General features: G+C 34.7%; 1 protein-coding gene across 10 annotated transcripts in view; it reads left to right on the top strand.

Annotated features, from left to right (window-relative positions):
- NAALADL2 (N-acetylated alpha-linked acidic dipeptidase like 2) overlaps nucleotides 1–16,989 on the top strand; it is a 419,953-nt gene that overhangs the window by 313,492 nt on the left and 89,472 nt on the right. For all 10 annotated transcript variants that reach the window (XR_014318086.1, XM_082766747.1, XM_082766748.1 and 7 more), the window contains 2 exons: nucleotides 629–834; nucleotides 2,906–3,025. Coding sequence is in view for 9 of the 10 variants with exons in the window: in XM_082766747.1 (XP_082622873.1) it covers nucleotides 629–834; nucleotides 2,906–3,025 (326 nt within the window). In the remaining variant the exon portion in view is untranslated. The remainder of the gene's footprint in view (nucleotides 1–628; nucleotides 835–2,905; nucleotides 3,026–16,989) is intronic.

Genomic DNA, 16,989 nt, shown 5'->3' with positions numbered 1-16,989 from the left:
ATGTCACCTTACCTGGAAGTCTAAGCCCAGATATCTAACCATTCTGGTTACCAGCTTCTCAACTGCTGTTTCTGCAATGTCTTTTTTGAGATAGGGTGGTGAGCACTGAACACAGTCTTCCAGGTGAGGGAGTGCAAATACTCTATGCATTTTCTTCATGTTTCTCGTTGTACTATCACATCTTTTGTTTTCTTTTTTTTTTTTTTTTTTTTTTGGACACTAATATGTATTTAAGGTAGTGTTTCTTGGTTATTTATTTGATTTATTTTTTTTCAAGAACACTCTAATAAAGCATGGAACTTCTATTAGGTTATCTATATGCAGTCCTGGCTGGGGAGACTAGTAAGCAAACAGTGAAGGAGAGGGCACAGGGATGAAATTAGGAAAGTATAGATATTTATTAGTTCATTTTTAAGTGTTATTCACAGTTTTATATGTTTATATTGTACAATTGTCTTGCACGTGATCATATAAACTTCTGTTGACAGCATTGTGTTGTATTAATGATATTACAGACTACTAATAAAATTCATCCTTTGCACTTTTTTTTTTTTTAATGTTAGTATCCAGGAGAAGTAAGATTTTCTCTTTTTGGTGTTGTTTTTTTTATTTCTTCTTTATTTTTCAGACAGATATGTCCTAATTGGTAGTCATCACAGCAGTTTGAATACTTCCAGTGGGCAAGAATGGGCCAGTAGCACTGCTATCATTACAGCATTTATACAGGCTTTGATGTTGAAGGTCAAGAGAGGCTGGCGACCTGACCGGACCATTGTTTTCTGCTCCTGGGGCGGAACATCATTTGGGAACATTGGTTCATATGAATGGGCAGAGGTATAACAATTTCAGAAGGAAGCATTGCAGTAATTATTATGTTTGTTGAAAACATAGAAGCAGTATGAAATTACCATATAGAAGTTAACTGGTCTGTGACAGCTGTCTGTGTACATTCACATACTCCATAACATCTGTAGAGAGGCAGTTCTTGTGGAACAGAGCATGTGTGATAATGGAGTGGAAAGTTGTTCCAAGAGCACTGGAAGTTGCTCAGTGGTTATACACAGCACTTTGTGAGCTGAGTCTGCTCGCTGCTTCGGCAGAGGACTGTAAAGGAGGACATTGCCAGAGTTTGGGGGGAAAAATAACCTCTAAAATGATCCACGTATCTAGGTCTGGCTGGGATGGAGTTAACTTCCCCACAGCATCCCACATGGTGCTGTGCTTTGCACTGGTAACTGGAAGGGTGTTGGTGGCACCCCAGTCCCATGGCAGTGCTGGCACAGTGTCCAGGCTGGGTCTCCAGCCCCGCCAAGCCACGAGGTGGGCAAGAGGTGGGGAGAGGACGTCGCTGGCACAGCCGAGCTAAACCAAGCAAGGAGACAGGCTATGCCATATGGCATCATGCTCAGCAATGAAAGCTGGGGAAGGGGAGGAGAACGGGGGCTCCCACTATGATGGCATCAGTCTTCCTGAGCAACTGCGGCCTGTAGTGAGGCCCTGCTTCCCACAAAGTGGCTGCATGTTGCTTGCTGATGGGAAGTAGAGAATAACGGTTTTCTCATTTTGCTTGTTCATGGCCTTGGCTTTTTCCTTCATTAAGCTGCTCCTATCTTGAACCTAAAATATTTGTTCTTCTTTCCCTCCATCTCGCTCCTGGCCATGCTGTGCCAAGAAGGGCTTTGAGCGTGCAGCCATGTGGCACTCAGCTGCCTGTCAGCGTTAGGCCACAGCGCTAGGCCCAGGAGTGCCTCAGAGGGTGGCTGCTTGGAGGTTCAGCAGTTACTTACTGATTTCTAATTGATAGACTTAGTGCTGGGAGAGCTGAGTCATGAGCACACTGAATAAAAGGAGGAGAACCATACCATGGTTTACATTAATTACATAAACATTTCAGTGTCCTGTGGCTACTGCTGTTTCACTTTTCATGTATTTGTGCTTAAAAGCTACAGTCCAATATAGACAATTCTTTGTGCTCTTTTCCATTCAGCAGAATAGAAGTCAGCTCAGTGAATGAAAATGCCTTGCTGATCATATATAATTGCAGTGGACTTCAGTTGATAAATTAAAGGAATAACTAACAGACAGGTTCATGGCTGCTGAACTAAAACAGTAGATAAAATTAAGAGTTAATTTCTTTTTATCATGCATGAGAAGCAACTAGCTCTCATTTGAAGCTTCCTACATCATCATACTTCCAACATGATTATTCTTCAAAAACAAGAAGGGGTAAAAAAATCAAATTGAAAAGATCCAGGCTGCAAGCAAAATCTGTTTAGTTCCACTTCAAGTCGGCTTTACATCAGATGTAATTGCGTTACACCCCTTCTGTTCAATATGAAGAGCCACTTCATGCAAAAAGTACCTCATTACTGAGAAGGCAAGGGGGATTTTTTTTAAAAGAGATAATAATTGAAACAGTTTGTACATACTATTTTCATAGTCTAAGACATAATAAAATGACAACACTTGGAAAGTTATGCAATTTAAATCTGAATTTGGTCTCTAAAAATTACAGTGCATTTAACTCTTGATAATGATCTCTTTTGAAGTTTGTCTTCTGTCAGGCATAAATGTAAAAGGCCTTCACGTTGTTTCACAGTATGTAATGTTTTCATTTTTGGCCTTACAAGTGTAGTCATTTTTAATTCCTCCTAGGCCTGTTTGCATTTTGTTGAGACGATGTGTGAAATGGAATTATAACTTCTGCTATAGAGAGAAATAACTCTAAGATATCCTTTGAAGTTCTTAACAGCATATTGTAAAAAGCAGTAGTTAAGTAATACTTAGGGATTCACAAAGGACAAAAACACAGAGTGCAGTCTTTCCATAGAAGGAAAGGAAATAACAAAACAAATCTTCATTATAACTGTGTGTATTAATAACCATCGATCTGTTCCTGTTCTAGGATCTCAAGAGAGTTCTTCAAAGAAATGTTGTGGCTTACGTTAGCCTCCATAATCCAGTCAGAGGCAACTCAACTTTACATCCTATTGCATCTCCTTCTCTTCAGCAACTGACAGCAGAGGTTAGAAATATTTTATGTCATGTATGGTTTATGAGGTTACGTGGATAATCCCCTATATATTGGTTGATTTTAAACAATTACAGATGTAGGTTTTTCTGTTTAAGTATTTTAACTTTGCAAATACACATGAACTGTTTTTACTAAATAAGCAGGTTAAACTTTGTTGTAGAAAAAATTACAAAGTGTATTAAGAGGTTGTAAAGGATAATTTACTTCAACTGTTCATTATACCAAGTCTCACCACACTTGCATGCCCTTCAGCTTTTACACCTTTTTGCAGCTTTGAAGTAGCGCAGTCTATAATGATTACAAGAACTCAGATTTTTCTTTTCCTAATCTGAACTGTCCAGACTGTTTCTCAACATGCATTTAAACCTGTGTATTTACCAGATGTAAAGTGACATTCGGGTGAGAGTATTACCCTTACTGTCTAATAAATGCTGTCTAAAGTATGTATGTCAGGTTCACAGCTCGCACCTTCGTAACATGTCTACAGTCAGGATATTCCATAGTTCTGCTCATGTAATGCATGTAGGCTTAAAACTAATGATGTTATTACCATTTCTGAGTTTTTGATGCATTTATTAATACTTAAGATGAAGTGGAAATAGTGTAAGATACATACTGGATGATGAAAACAGTTTAAAATAGAGTGCATAAAATGGATTTAAATTTGACTTTCATAAAGTATGAGTTTTAGGGTGTTATTTTTCCATAAATTTACCAAGCTAATTTTCATTAGGCTATTCTGATGTTTCTTTGACTTGCCTCCGAAAACATCTGGTACTAAATACTGCTTAAAGTATCATCTTGAATTAAATAGAGCTTAAGACTGATCTTGCTTGACATTTTCTGTCCAAATAAGTTAGTAAAATGGTATTGGTCAAATTGCTTCTTAGTAATATTTTAAGCACTTCTGTACAGTGATTAGATGATAATTTCCTCATGGAAAGGATCTGGTTTATTCTGTGTAAGTATTGTGAAAAGTGCAATGCAAAATCGTTTCTTTTCAGGAGAGAAAAGAAAAAGATTTTTATTTGTGGAAACGTGTTTATACTGTTATATATGTATGTCTCCAGGTGTACTGGATATGTCAGTCACAATCTTAGTACACATTTTAGCTACAGCGTTTGCAAAAGATACTCTCCTCACAGGTGGCTAGCCTTTTGCTATCCTATAATTTCTGCAGTCCTGACTCCCAGAAAACAGGTATTTGCAATTTTACAGGAATAAATATATTACATTAGCTCCTTGACCTACTTCTTTTATTCTAATTTTGTTTCTTTGAATTCAGAATACAATCCATGATGATGATTTGAAAATTGTAAACTGTCTGGAGCTGTGCAGGAGAGAATTTCTTTATAATTTATCTGTCTATCACTTTATTAAGATTTGATTCTTTTTTTCTAATAAAGACGATAGTGAGTGTATTAAAGCCATGCCCTCTATTCTGGAAAGAAAGGAAAGGAAATCTCTTTTCCATTTCCACTTTAATTCTGTGGTGCATTTGGATGTGATGTTTGAATATTTTATAATTCTTGTAATGGCATTTGTGTACTATCCAGAAGTGCGGACACAGCATCTCTTTGGAGTCCTACTTCGTACCAGTGAATTGGTTAGCGTTTAGTCAAACATGACTAGAGCTTCATTTTTTTTTCTTCTAGTAAACACCCTCCATCTTATCTCTGATTCTTTAATGGGTAAGGCTGTGTTGTTGAGACTATATCTGTTCTGCATGTTTAACCTGAAACCCCATTTAATAAGGACAAAATGCATGCAAGGTAATCTGTATACTTTTGTTGTTTGTAGGCTAATATTATATGTAATTAATGCAACTGTCATACTGTTTGTGACATTGAAAAGATTTATATGAATTATTGCTTCCAAATGCTGGACAGAATTCTGAATTCATGCCAAATATTATGTCAGTGATGGAACAGCCCAGCAAAGATCATCATTTGTTCCCAAGGGTACTCACAGTTGGATCAAATAAAGAATACTGATATTACTTTCCAGCACTTGCCAAGACAACAATGTAATTATATATTTACTTCAAAATTCTGATTGTCATAAGATGTGCAAATGTCATAAGATTTGTTGTTTTGGAGGTCATATAATCTTGAAGGAAGTCCATCCATTTACATGAGATTCTTGTTAAAGATGCAAGTTCTAAAGAAATGCTTAAAAAGTCCATCAAGAAACAAATATCATTCTAATTTGTATTTAGTAATTCATCATAACAGTAATTCTCCGTACATAAGTGTATCAGAATAGAAATGCAGATGAAAAACAAATTTAGAATTAACAATATCAGTCTGTTTTAAAATGAAAAGGGAGAATAGACCATATTGTTTGGGTAGATAGAAATCTTCTGTAATTTTTGGATTTGTGGAAGATACCTCAGTGTACCTTTTGGATTCTGTGGTAAAACTCATACTTCCATTTTCAGACTTGCAGAGCCAGCTTGCATTGTTTCTCCTGTTCTTTAACAGTATTACTAGTATTGCAACACAGTTTTGATGATCAAGATTTTTAATGAAATTATGGGCACTCCATCTTAGTATAACAAAAGGAGAATGTAGTCCTAGGGATAATTAATACTTGCTACAAAAGCCTACAAATATAAGTACTAGAATTAAAGGGAAAACGATGAAAAACAGTAGCTTTTCCTGTGAAAGAAAGCTGGAGTGAAAACTGCACTAAATGCAGAGTACTCAGTGAATGCAACAAGGACCATACCTTCCAGAAAACTGTGGGGAAATAGCAAACTGACACGCAAATGCATACAAGAGTGTTTATTCTCTGTATTATGTGCATATGGATTTTCTAAAACCTAGTTTTGGACACTTCACAAGCTTTCTGATCACTGCATATTCAAAAACACTTTCTCTTTTAATTTCTGAAAATTTGTAGGAAAAGTAAGGAAGACATTTTAGATGAAATGTCATTTGTATGAATGGTATAGACTTACCGATAAAAAGAGAAGTAAGGAACCTGATAAGTCAGGTACTATGTGAGATCCAGTGGTCAGTTAGAGAGTAGAGTAAGTTCTTGCATAATTAACAGAAACAGTGACTTCTTAAATATACTTTATGCAAAGGGATTATGTCTTTATTTTAATGGTGGGTTTTAAAAGGGAGCTACATAAGCAGTCTGCAAATAATAATTTTATGTGCCTTTCACTGGGATTCTGGTTGAAACACCAAATTACATGAAGAAGCTAATTTAAATATTTGGATTAATTAAGCAAAGAGGAATTCAAACAATTGTGAGACCTTGACATATTTAATCCAAATCTTTTTTATATGACTATGCTAATTAGTGTCCACATTAACGGGAGGGAAATTCTGCCAAGTTATATTTTTGCCTACTATTATTTTCTATGGAAAATGATTGTCAATTCACTTGCTCAGTTAGTGAATCACCATTTGTTGGCAGTATGTCATTGGTAAATTAAGTTTGTTTTTTGCTGGCATTCATTCTGTGTAAATAAGGCCATTCATGATTTTTTTTTCTATAATTAACATTTCACAAGTAAAAATTTATTATGAAACATATTTATTTCTATTTACTTATAACTGATTATATGACCACTGCTGATCAGAATCCAGATCTGCCATTATTTGTGAACCCAAGAAAATTTACTGCTCCTTGAGCCATTTAATGCTACGGAATTAAGTAATTTCTATATCAGAAATTTAAAAATGTCTTGTCAGAAACACACAGCAAACCTAGTTGTTGTGTATGTGTCATTTCACCCACCATGACTTTCTGAATTCATAACAAGCCAGCTTTGATCAGTGCTTGGTCATTCGGTTATTCATTAGGTGGAATTGTATTCCAAATAAACTTCAGTAACAAAGTTGAATGGTTTAGAAATCACCTTATAATTATAGCGATTATTATATTTTGGTTACACACCACAGTTGTGTTTTTTTTAGTACCTAGGGGCCTTTATATCTTAACTTTGAAAATTTGTCACTTAAAGCATGTTTAATATGTCTTTGAGTGTTGGTGCACTTACATTTCTTATATGTAAAAACAAAACACTGTTCCTTTTAAGGCTACTAATTGAATTTCTGTATCTATTCTGTTGGCATAACTATATAATAAGTATCTAAAACTTGGGAGACAAATTTTAAAAACTAACAGGTGTAGCATCAGTCACCCAAAGGAAAAAAATACATATATTAAAGGTTAAGAGATTAGGCATCTTTGTAGGCGTCTTTGAGGAATGCTTCAGAAGGTTGTGATGGCCAAACCTTGCATGCAAAACGGTGGTAATTAGTGATTCAAAATTGTGGAAGAAGTGGGAAAAAGCATTCCATATCCATCTACAGGTGACATAGCTTTAATAATCATAAACTTCAACTTGAATAATTGTTGGATTGAATAATCCTCATTTATTGTTTTTTCATGCCCTATTGATCTGTTTGCTTAACTGCCAAAACTTTCTGGTGGTTGTGTCCTGTTCACTGTGGAAAAAATACTAAATAGGACTAGAATGGAGCTTTTCAGGACATTTCATAATTGGAATTACCACAAAATTTCAGAACTAATTTCAAGCCAGTCAACTATATGCAAAAAGTCTCTCTCTATCTGAATCATTCACAAGGTTTTAATCTGTAACAAACTTTTAATCACATTTTCATTTAACAAGTCAAAGAAACGTAATTCCCATAATGTTACTTCTCCTGTCTTTAAATGCATACATAATTTTACTTCATTGAATACAACAGGGAAAAATGTACAGCGTGTTTTTTTTGTTGTTGTTGTTTTGTTTTGTTTTTTTAAATGAGAATACTCACATTTTTAATTGAAATGTTTTTTTATTTTATAAAGCTGAACATCAGGTTCTAAGTTATTACTATTGATTTTTTTTAATAGGCTTTTGAGCTGTCCTAGATAATTGTTGTTTTTCATGTTTAAATGGGAAAAAATATTTATTAACAATAATAAAAAAAACTCTTGGTTTGTGTGAATAGAGATATAGCTGGTCTTCCTGCTGTTTCATTGTCTGTGATGGTAAAGGAAGGAATGTTTACGTCTAACCAGAATTCTTAGGATTACCTACCAACTTTGATAAATCCAGTTAGACTCTGGAATTCAAAAATATGTCAAAACATTTGTTGAAAAGTTAATGTTAATTTATCCATGTTTTCTACCACTAGTAGTTATTTAACAAGTATCTGTTCTGAAATTCAGTAATACTTGAATAGCTTTTAAAACATCTCTTATGAAACAGATGTCAAATATATTTTTTAAAATCCTCTAAGTGTAACATGTTCATAATTCATACTTTTCTAACAAATTAAGGAGTTTGAAACTCAGTTGAAAAGTAGGCATTTAAGCTACTAGGGGACATACTAAAAGTTAATACACAATACTGGAATTTGTTTTGTTCTTTCAAAGGGGCACTAGGGTAAGTGAAATCTTTTTTAAAAAGTACAAGTCATTTTAACTCTGAAATTGTAAAGATAGAGTCTACCAAGTAATAATTTCAGAACAAAACAGAAGGTAATGTTATATGGAAGAGACTGGATTTGGAAGCCAGTGTGTATGAACTCCATGGTAGTATCACATTTTTAGGTATCTGTCTTTCATACAAAAAAATGTAATTTGATCTTAGATTCATTATTTTAGAAAAGCTTGTCCTGTATGATACATTTTATTGTTTGCATTGTGTGTGCCACATTCAGTCTGCTTATCAAGCTTTGTGTAATGAGTAGATTTTTATAGAAAACAAACAGCAGTAGTTATTTACAGTTGTCACTCACAACATTTAATTAAATCCAAACACCACAAAAGTATCATAAATCACATTTATATAATACCTTTACGTAAGGTTATGAAACAGTTGTATGTGTAGCTGAAATGGCTATGAATGTTTGGAAGTGATGGTGCTTTGGAACCAATTACATTGTTGTAGATATTTCAGGGCTCTGGGGAATTTGGGGGGAAAAAATCATGTAGAGTCATTTTCTCCCTGTGAATTAATGGATTATTGCTGTAAGTTAAATACAGAGGTGAACAGTTTTTGTTTTTGTTGGCTTGTTTTTATTCTTTCTCTAAATTATATGAGAATTTAATTTTACCAATTCTAGACATAAGTAACCTAATGTGTGTAATTAATGTTTGGATTGTATTTTTCAATTCAATTTGGTGATTAGTGCATATCATAGGTCTTCTCTGCATGTGGTTTGTATCTCAGTAAATTTCTCATTAAATAAATAGATCAAGCTTAAAGATACTTACTCTTTTCCTTCTGTAACCAATTTCCCTTCTTAAGAGTCTCTTTAAAAAAAAATAATTAAATAGGCCTGGTGTTCATCTTGAGTGGAGGACTGAGCAACTTCACCTTTGCTGAGCTGACACACTTCCATGAACTATCATGAATGTATCAAATTAATACCTTAGCTAGATGTGCTCCTCAGTGCAGTAGGATTTTATTGTTGATGGTGGTAATATGGTGATGTTTTTGTTTGTTTGTTTTTTATCTGAGCCGCACTCCAATTTAATGGGCATTTCAAACATAAGAGTCAATGGGTCATTTTTTGTGGCTCATCCTGTTTTTTAGATAATCTAAAGACATTTTGTCCTTATCTAATAACTATTATTGTCAGTCAACACCAGTTGACTGCAGCGGATACTAGACAGATCTGTGATGAGTAAGGATTTCTTTCATTCCCAAATTTTTACTTGCCACTTCATATTATTCTCAAGGTCAGAGAATAAGAGAGCCGTTAGTATCTCAGTCAGGTTCAAGATGAGGAAATAGTACTTCTTATAAATTACTATCCAATCCACTTACTATTTTATTATTATTATTATTATTGCTGCTGGTATGATTAGTTGTGATGGGTAGAAGATGAATAAGGTAGCCTCAGGAAAACTCCCAAATGATCAAATTCGTTCTGATATTAACATAAAGGAAAGTGGATACATAAATCCCTAAAGTTTTTGATTTAAGCAAGAAAATTATACACTTTACACACTGAATATCTGCTTCAGAGAATTGATACATCTTCCTCAAAGTCGGTGTGAATTTTAGTATTTCATCAACTTGATTTTTTTTTTTTTTTCCAAATGTTGCCACTTGAGCACTTGCTAGTTGCCACTGGTATTCAACTTAGTGTCTTACAGTGAGTTAAATTGGCAAAAAAATGTATGTAGAGAGGAAGTGAGAATGATAAGCCAGAAGAAGGAAAAAAAAAAAAAAAAGTATTTCACTTTTATTTGTTGTAATCTTGTATTGCTCTTAGAAACAGTATCTTGATTTGTTATCCTTTGATTTAATGCCTCTTCACAGCACAGTAGAGTATTTGGAAAATGTCTCTGTAACTGAAGCAGCTGACTAGCAAGTGGATCTGGAACCAAAGCATTTTAATAAACTCAACTTGAACTGAGGTCTTGCTTCTATTCTGGTAGAATCCTGAGCATCTCTACTCGTCTGCTTATTCTGGAGTTCCCAAAGTAGGCCTGCAGATGCATGAGTTTGATGCTCTAGTATTTAATCCCACATTTAAAAGAAAGTGGTATATAAATAATCATGTCTATGATCAGCTCTTCCTTCTAACATCCTGTACTTCCCTAGCAGAGAAGCACATCTACTATGCAGCCTTACTCCATGCAGATTTTGCCTTAGGCCTCGGTGCTTATAGTAAGTAATGCTATAGCTTAAGGCAAAATATTCTTGACTTAAAGCCTACCTATGACCTTTTTAAAAGAGATCTGTGACAGTATTTGAAAGGAATAGAGCTCATACATGACCTTTAATTGGGACAATGTGTTTATGCTCTGCAAAGGACACACACTGCCTTGAGCTTCAGCGTAAATATTTTGGTCCGCATTCTGATTTTCTGCACACTAAGAGAAATTTTATGAGGACTGGTGCAGCTATACTGATGTAAAAGTGGGATAATACGTGAGAGAGCCATTAGCTTTTCCTGTTAGTACAGAATTCTGGATTTCCAATGGAGTTGAATGTTTTCCCCTAAATACTCTCTGACATAGAGCCTTCTTTTTGAGATACACACACGTCTATACATGTATGTGTGTGTGTGAGTGTATATATATATGTATATATATATATTACTTCAGTGATTATTTTGTGAATAGTTGCTTAGGTAAAAGAATTAAATCCCATTACTGTTGAGTGAAATACCCTCCAATCATTCTAATTTTGCTGAAGTAGTATGAAGGAAAATGCAAAAATACAGAAGGAGTGTCTACATCTTTAATTTATTCAGACAGCTCAAACTCAGGCCCTAAGATTCTTCCAGAAATTCTGAAAACCTGCTGTAGTAGAGTAAATCATCACAGCACATGTTCTCATGTTATTCTGGAAGAATTCGTATTTGTCTTTGTGGCTGTTTCAGCAGCCATGCTTTCTTGCAGCAACAGAGCCATTAATTCCTTGCCGAAAAAAATCTGCCTAGGATATTCCCCTTGTAAATTGCAGAGCCAGCCATATCAGTTATATTAGCATGATGATTTCCTTTGGCCTTTAAAAAGTTTGCCTGTATCAACATCTCTAACTGTATGAACTCAGATCTGTATGAGTTTTCCCTTGATGTGTGTCGTTCCTTCCCCCCATGTTTTCCACTGAGCCCAAGCCCAACAAGGATCTTCTAGAATTCGATGAAATCCTCGTCAGAGTTTTCATCAGTATTATCATTCAAGGCCTGGGACTAGAGCTTGTTAATTAGTCAGAGCTCCCTCTGGATCACTGCTTTTGCATCATGTATTAATATTTTAAGGTTGTCTTGGGTCTCCTCCATCAGAGTATTTAATTTTAAAACAAATTGATAGCTTGCATACTTTTAGTATCAATGATGTGATAGTTCCAAGTGAGTACAAGATCTGGGTCTAATTATATGGCACTTCAAATGCAAAGGGGATTTTCAAAGAAACAGGTAAAGAATGGTGTTAAACTTCATTTACTTTGGTTGGAGATACCTTCTGATTGGCCTTCATAAAGAAGACAGCTGCCAGAGCAGCCCTGTATTTGAGAAATCCATGAAAACCACGAAACCTGGGGCTTCTACACTGATGGCATATGAAAAGCTCTGAACTTCAGAGTTCTGAGCTTGTGTGACCCTGTGGATAGAACAGAGTATACTCGGAGTCAATCAAGAGGTTATTTTCAACTCCCAGCTCTGCTCCTAACCTGCTTTTTGCTGCTGCACAATTCATTTCACATCTCTGAACCATAGTAAAAGCAGACTGCTTCTCAGAGGTACTGACACATCAATAGTCAGTGGAAGACTCAGGGACTTTTTTTGCCTTTGCAAACCGGGTGTTTGATAACATTACTGGATTCAGATAGGTTCTGGATGTTAAGGTCTGACCAGTTTTGACCTATAAAGCCAACTAGGACAGACTGGCTTTTGATTATGTACTATCTTTAGACAGAGTATAGAATTTAAATATCCACAGAATTTTTGGGAAAGTATTTTTCAATAATAGATAAGTTTATTCATAAACATTTTGCAATTGGGGCAAATAGTCAAATATGTTGGCTATTCAGTCTGCTTTAAGTACTAAGTCAAAAAAGTCATTTACCGTAGTGAAGTTATATGTACACTGCTAATTTTTTATGTAGTCTTCAGACTTAAAAGTGTATAGCATTTGCTCTGTGGGTATTGATATGGTACGTATTTTTACGTAGGGGACATCTACTTATCGTCTGAGCTAGTACTTCATGCATCTCTTTCAAGTAGAAATCTCCTTCAAACCAGTAGCACCAGTTATTATTTCTTTGTGGGTGAGAGATTTAGCTCCAAAATGTGCTTTCAAATGTACTTTGTGAATAGAACCTCCTTACGAGTTATGTTGTAGTGAACTATGATTAATACCAGGCAGAAATCTGTTCGTGCATTGAACTAGGAAATAGTGAAAATTAAGAGCTGATTATTTTTAACCTGTAATTCTGCTGTAGGCATACAAGAGGAAGGAAGTCCTAGAATCTCTTGATCTAAACAATACTAACACTAAATAATAGTGCAAACTGTGTTAAGAATTTGGTGCTTTGGCTACTTGTCTCTTAAAATGGTAGTCTCAGGTTAAGATAAATAGAAAAAAAAAATCAACCTCAAGCTGAGTTTTGGGTTAGTTTGTACTAAATTTTGTAGCAGCATTTTTCAGATTACCTAATAAGAAATAATAAAAATTAGAGAAAGCAATATAGTTTTATTGTTGTTGGTTTTTTAACCAGTCATTGCATTTTTAAGTCTGCACAATCTGTAATTGGTAGTTATTAAAGAGCTGATGGCATTCTTTAGGGGAATTGAAGAAGGAGAAAGCTGAAGTAATTTTTCTGTAGGGTCTCCAGATCCCGTAAAGCAACAGAGCCCTGAGTGTCAGAAGTGAATTGTATGCTATATGAACGATATGAACTGAATATGAGCTATATGAACTGAAATATGGAGGCTAAAGATGTTCCAGAAGCTAAAAGTGTACTAAAGCTGAATCTGCATGACAAAGGAGAAGTACAATGACATGTATAAGTGTAGATTGATTAATAAACGATAGCATAAGCATCAGAAACTGGAAAATAAATCCATATAGATTTGAATGTGAACTATAAAGCACTATTTTAACGTTGAAAGAGAGTACTTAGGAAATGATGGATTATTTAGTCTCTTAGTGTCTTTAGATGAAGATTGACTTTTTTCCTCTATATACATGTAATTGTGTTTGGCTTCAGACCCGCAAATCTTAAATTACTTCAGAAACAATATTATTAAATACAGCTATGTTCTTGCATAGTAAGTCTGATTACTATTAAGTACCAACCATACCAACAACCAGTAAAATGAAAATCATGTCCTGAAACTTCCAGTCTATTATTTATATTTTGAAAATGTTTGTGCATATATGTGTGTGTGTGTGTATACATGTATATACATGCATGATTTTGTGTCTATGAATAGCACTTCTGAGCTTAGGGAAATTATACAAATCTGTAAAGTTATTTGCATACGCAATTACAACAGAGAGGCCAGAGTTGCAAATTGTGTAATATGTAATGCAGAGAAGAGATTTAGTAGTTAGGAATAAAGAAACTCATGTTTATGTGATTCAATAGCTTTAGTCCATTAATAAATATTGGGTTGTAAAGTAAATCTTTTTCCACATTACTGACTAGAATTTGTACTTCTGAGCGTTCATGTAGATGCTGTAATGTGTACTATTCTCAAAAATCTGTATATGTGGCTTTCTTTACTTTGTCTTCCTGTCCTGATAAGAGTGAAAAGCTGTAAATTGCATTTTACTTGATGTCAATTTATTTTCACAATGTGTACAATGTAAACATTTCTCTCCTATACTATGCATTCATTGTTTCAGAAAGTTTGGTTTAATTCCTGGTAAAGTAACTTCTGAAGGTAACTGCAGAATTAAAACCTGAAACATAATTTAATCTGTGCTTTTCTTAGATTATGTTGATTGTTAGACACTATCAGTTTTCAGCATTTCTGGGATTTGTTTGCTTATGAAACAGTAGTCATATATCCTTGGAACTTTTTAGACATTTAACCACAATGAAAAAGCCATTTGGCTGTACTCGCACTACAGCTTTCCCTGCCCTAGCCTTTCTCTTTTGCTTTTCTGCCTTTTTTTATTATTATTTTCTGCCTCGCACAGAGGCAGTGATACCAAGGATACTTACCCATAGTGTAAGCAGATAAGAGCTGGAAGAATCCAGTCAGAAAGGCATCGAAGCATCACAACCGATGACAGTTTACAGTGGTCCATTTGTCCCAAATTTTTTTGCACCACTGCTGTAGAAAATAAAATTATATAGCATCTCTTGGATCATTTAATTTATCTTGCAGTGGAGCCTGGAGAACAATATTTGTAGTGCTGTCTGACACACTTTGGTAAAACTGCTTCATGATGATTGTTCTGAAAAAATACAATTGATACAGATACTTGATATCTTAAGAGCAAGTAGTGTTACTATTCCATTTGCTCAATTCCTGCTGAAGTCTAGAGGATGTTTTTTTTTTTGTATAGAATACGATGGTAACTTATTGACCTTCATGCTCTGTATGGACTAATGGAAGTGACTTTCTGTTTCAAGGAATGAAAAATATTTTTTTGTTTGTCACTTGAAAGAAAGTGATTTGTTCATGCATAGTTGCTATCAAGAAGTTTAAATGTCAGACCAGAGGTTTCAGGGCAAGGTAGAGCTTTGCCAGCAGTAAACTGCTTTGGCTTTATTCCAGGGTTGTGCCATTAGGGGAAATTTGCCGTAGTATAACAACGTGGCAATAGAGTTCCTCCAAGGTATTGTGTGTGATTTTCTATGTTCTGTTCCAAAAGAGTTTATTCATTTATGTATGTTATAATTGACCTCGCTCTGGTCTTCAATTACAAAGATGAAAACAGATTTTTTGACCTCAGCTTTCTCCTCCATGTTAAAAAACTGACTGTTCTACTTGTAGTACTGTTTTTATTTCTTTGTGTGTCCTATCTTCAGTAATGTGTAGTTATGGCTTTGTCCTGACTCTTTTTGTGTCATTAGAGATATTGGGATATGACTACGAAGGATTCTTAGGTTCCAAATAAGAGCTATATGATATTGGGGGTAAAAAAGGTATGTTGAGCAGACAAGGAAATGTGTGGAATATAATATGTTCTCATCTGTGACAGCTAAATTACATAAATTTTACATGATTGCATAATTATATGATCAGCTAAATGTAAATATAAATAGGCTGAGGCATGGTGGTCTATGAAACATTTTATCCTTAAAAATATAACTAAAACAAACAAACAAACAAAACATGAGTGAAGGCATCATAATCAAGTCAGAAATATAAAAAAGAAGGGATAGGCATGTGGATCTTCATTAGCATAACTCAGTGTGTTAGCATAGGTGAAAGTGTAGTAGATTGACTCTCACTGCAGATCTGTCTTTCTGGATTAGGTAAGGCTCAGATGGGTGCCTTTGGTGAACCAATTTGCTCTTTGACAAGTGTTTTGGGGAGAGTTGTGCTGGCAAACATTTTTGGTAGAAATGCAGAGAGTACTGCCTAGTTTAGAAAGAAGAGTGAGACATGGATGCTGATAGTTTGGAGAAAGGTGGAATAGTTACTAACAACTGTGGTGTCTGGACTGCAACTAAGCATTAAGTCCTGGAAAGTACTACTTTTTGTGTAATTTGATAATTTTAGTAATACGATCGTAAGCAGTCTTCTGAATTTTGCCATAAACAGAAATATTACTTTGAATATTGAGGCTGAGCCTATGGAAAATGTCTTTGAAATTACTTCACATGCTGGAGAGCTTGGTTATGTCTGTGACAATAGAGAAATATGGGAGGGCTTTTCTAGTTGATGCACATAGGTGTCTGGAGTAAGGTGATACTCTGGAAGGACACAGCTATCATAGCTATATTTTATAATTTCCTAATTACATTTAGTAAACCTAGTAGTTCTCTATATTTTTTCAGATACTAAGATACTTGGAACCGTTGGTATTCCGAGTGCAGTCTTGCCTCTTATATAATTTATCCTATGTAATTTTAGCTTTAAATATTTGATTGCTCTGAAATTCTCTTATCAAATGGGAACATACCTATTAGATTTTTATCTCCCTTACAAAAGCCATTGAAATTCCTAACAATCTGTGCTGTTGGCAACAAGTGTATCTGAATTAATAAGGCATATGAATTCAATTCAGGTATAGGAAGGATAAATATAATTCAGTATCATATAAAAAGCACCAAGAATCAGAGAGAGACTGTCAGCAGATAAAGTTAAATGAAGGAAAAGTTCAGTGAAGGAAAATGAATTTAGAGTATATAATTTTTTAGTACCATGCTTTTGTATTTACTACCAGTTTGATGTATATTTGGCATCTAAAATGTTGTTCATTCCTGTGAGGTCCCATTTATTATAATGACCTTGCACTGATGGCTATATTACAAATAACAAAAAAAGGTAATAATATCAAAA

This window comes from Aythya marila, assembly GCF_965140915.1.
Source record: "Aythya marila genome assembly, chromosome: 9".
Lineage (NCBI taxonomy): Eukaryota > Metazoa > Chordata > Aves > Anseriformes > Anatidae > Aythya > Aythya marila.
Note: the sequence above shows the minus strand (reverse complement) of the source record. Positions and strands in the feature narration are given on the sequence as shown.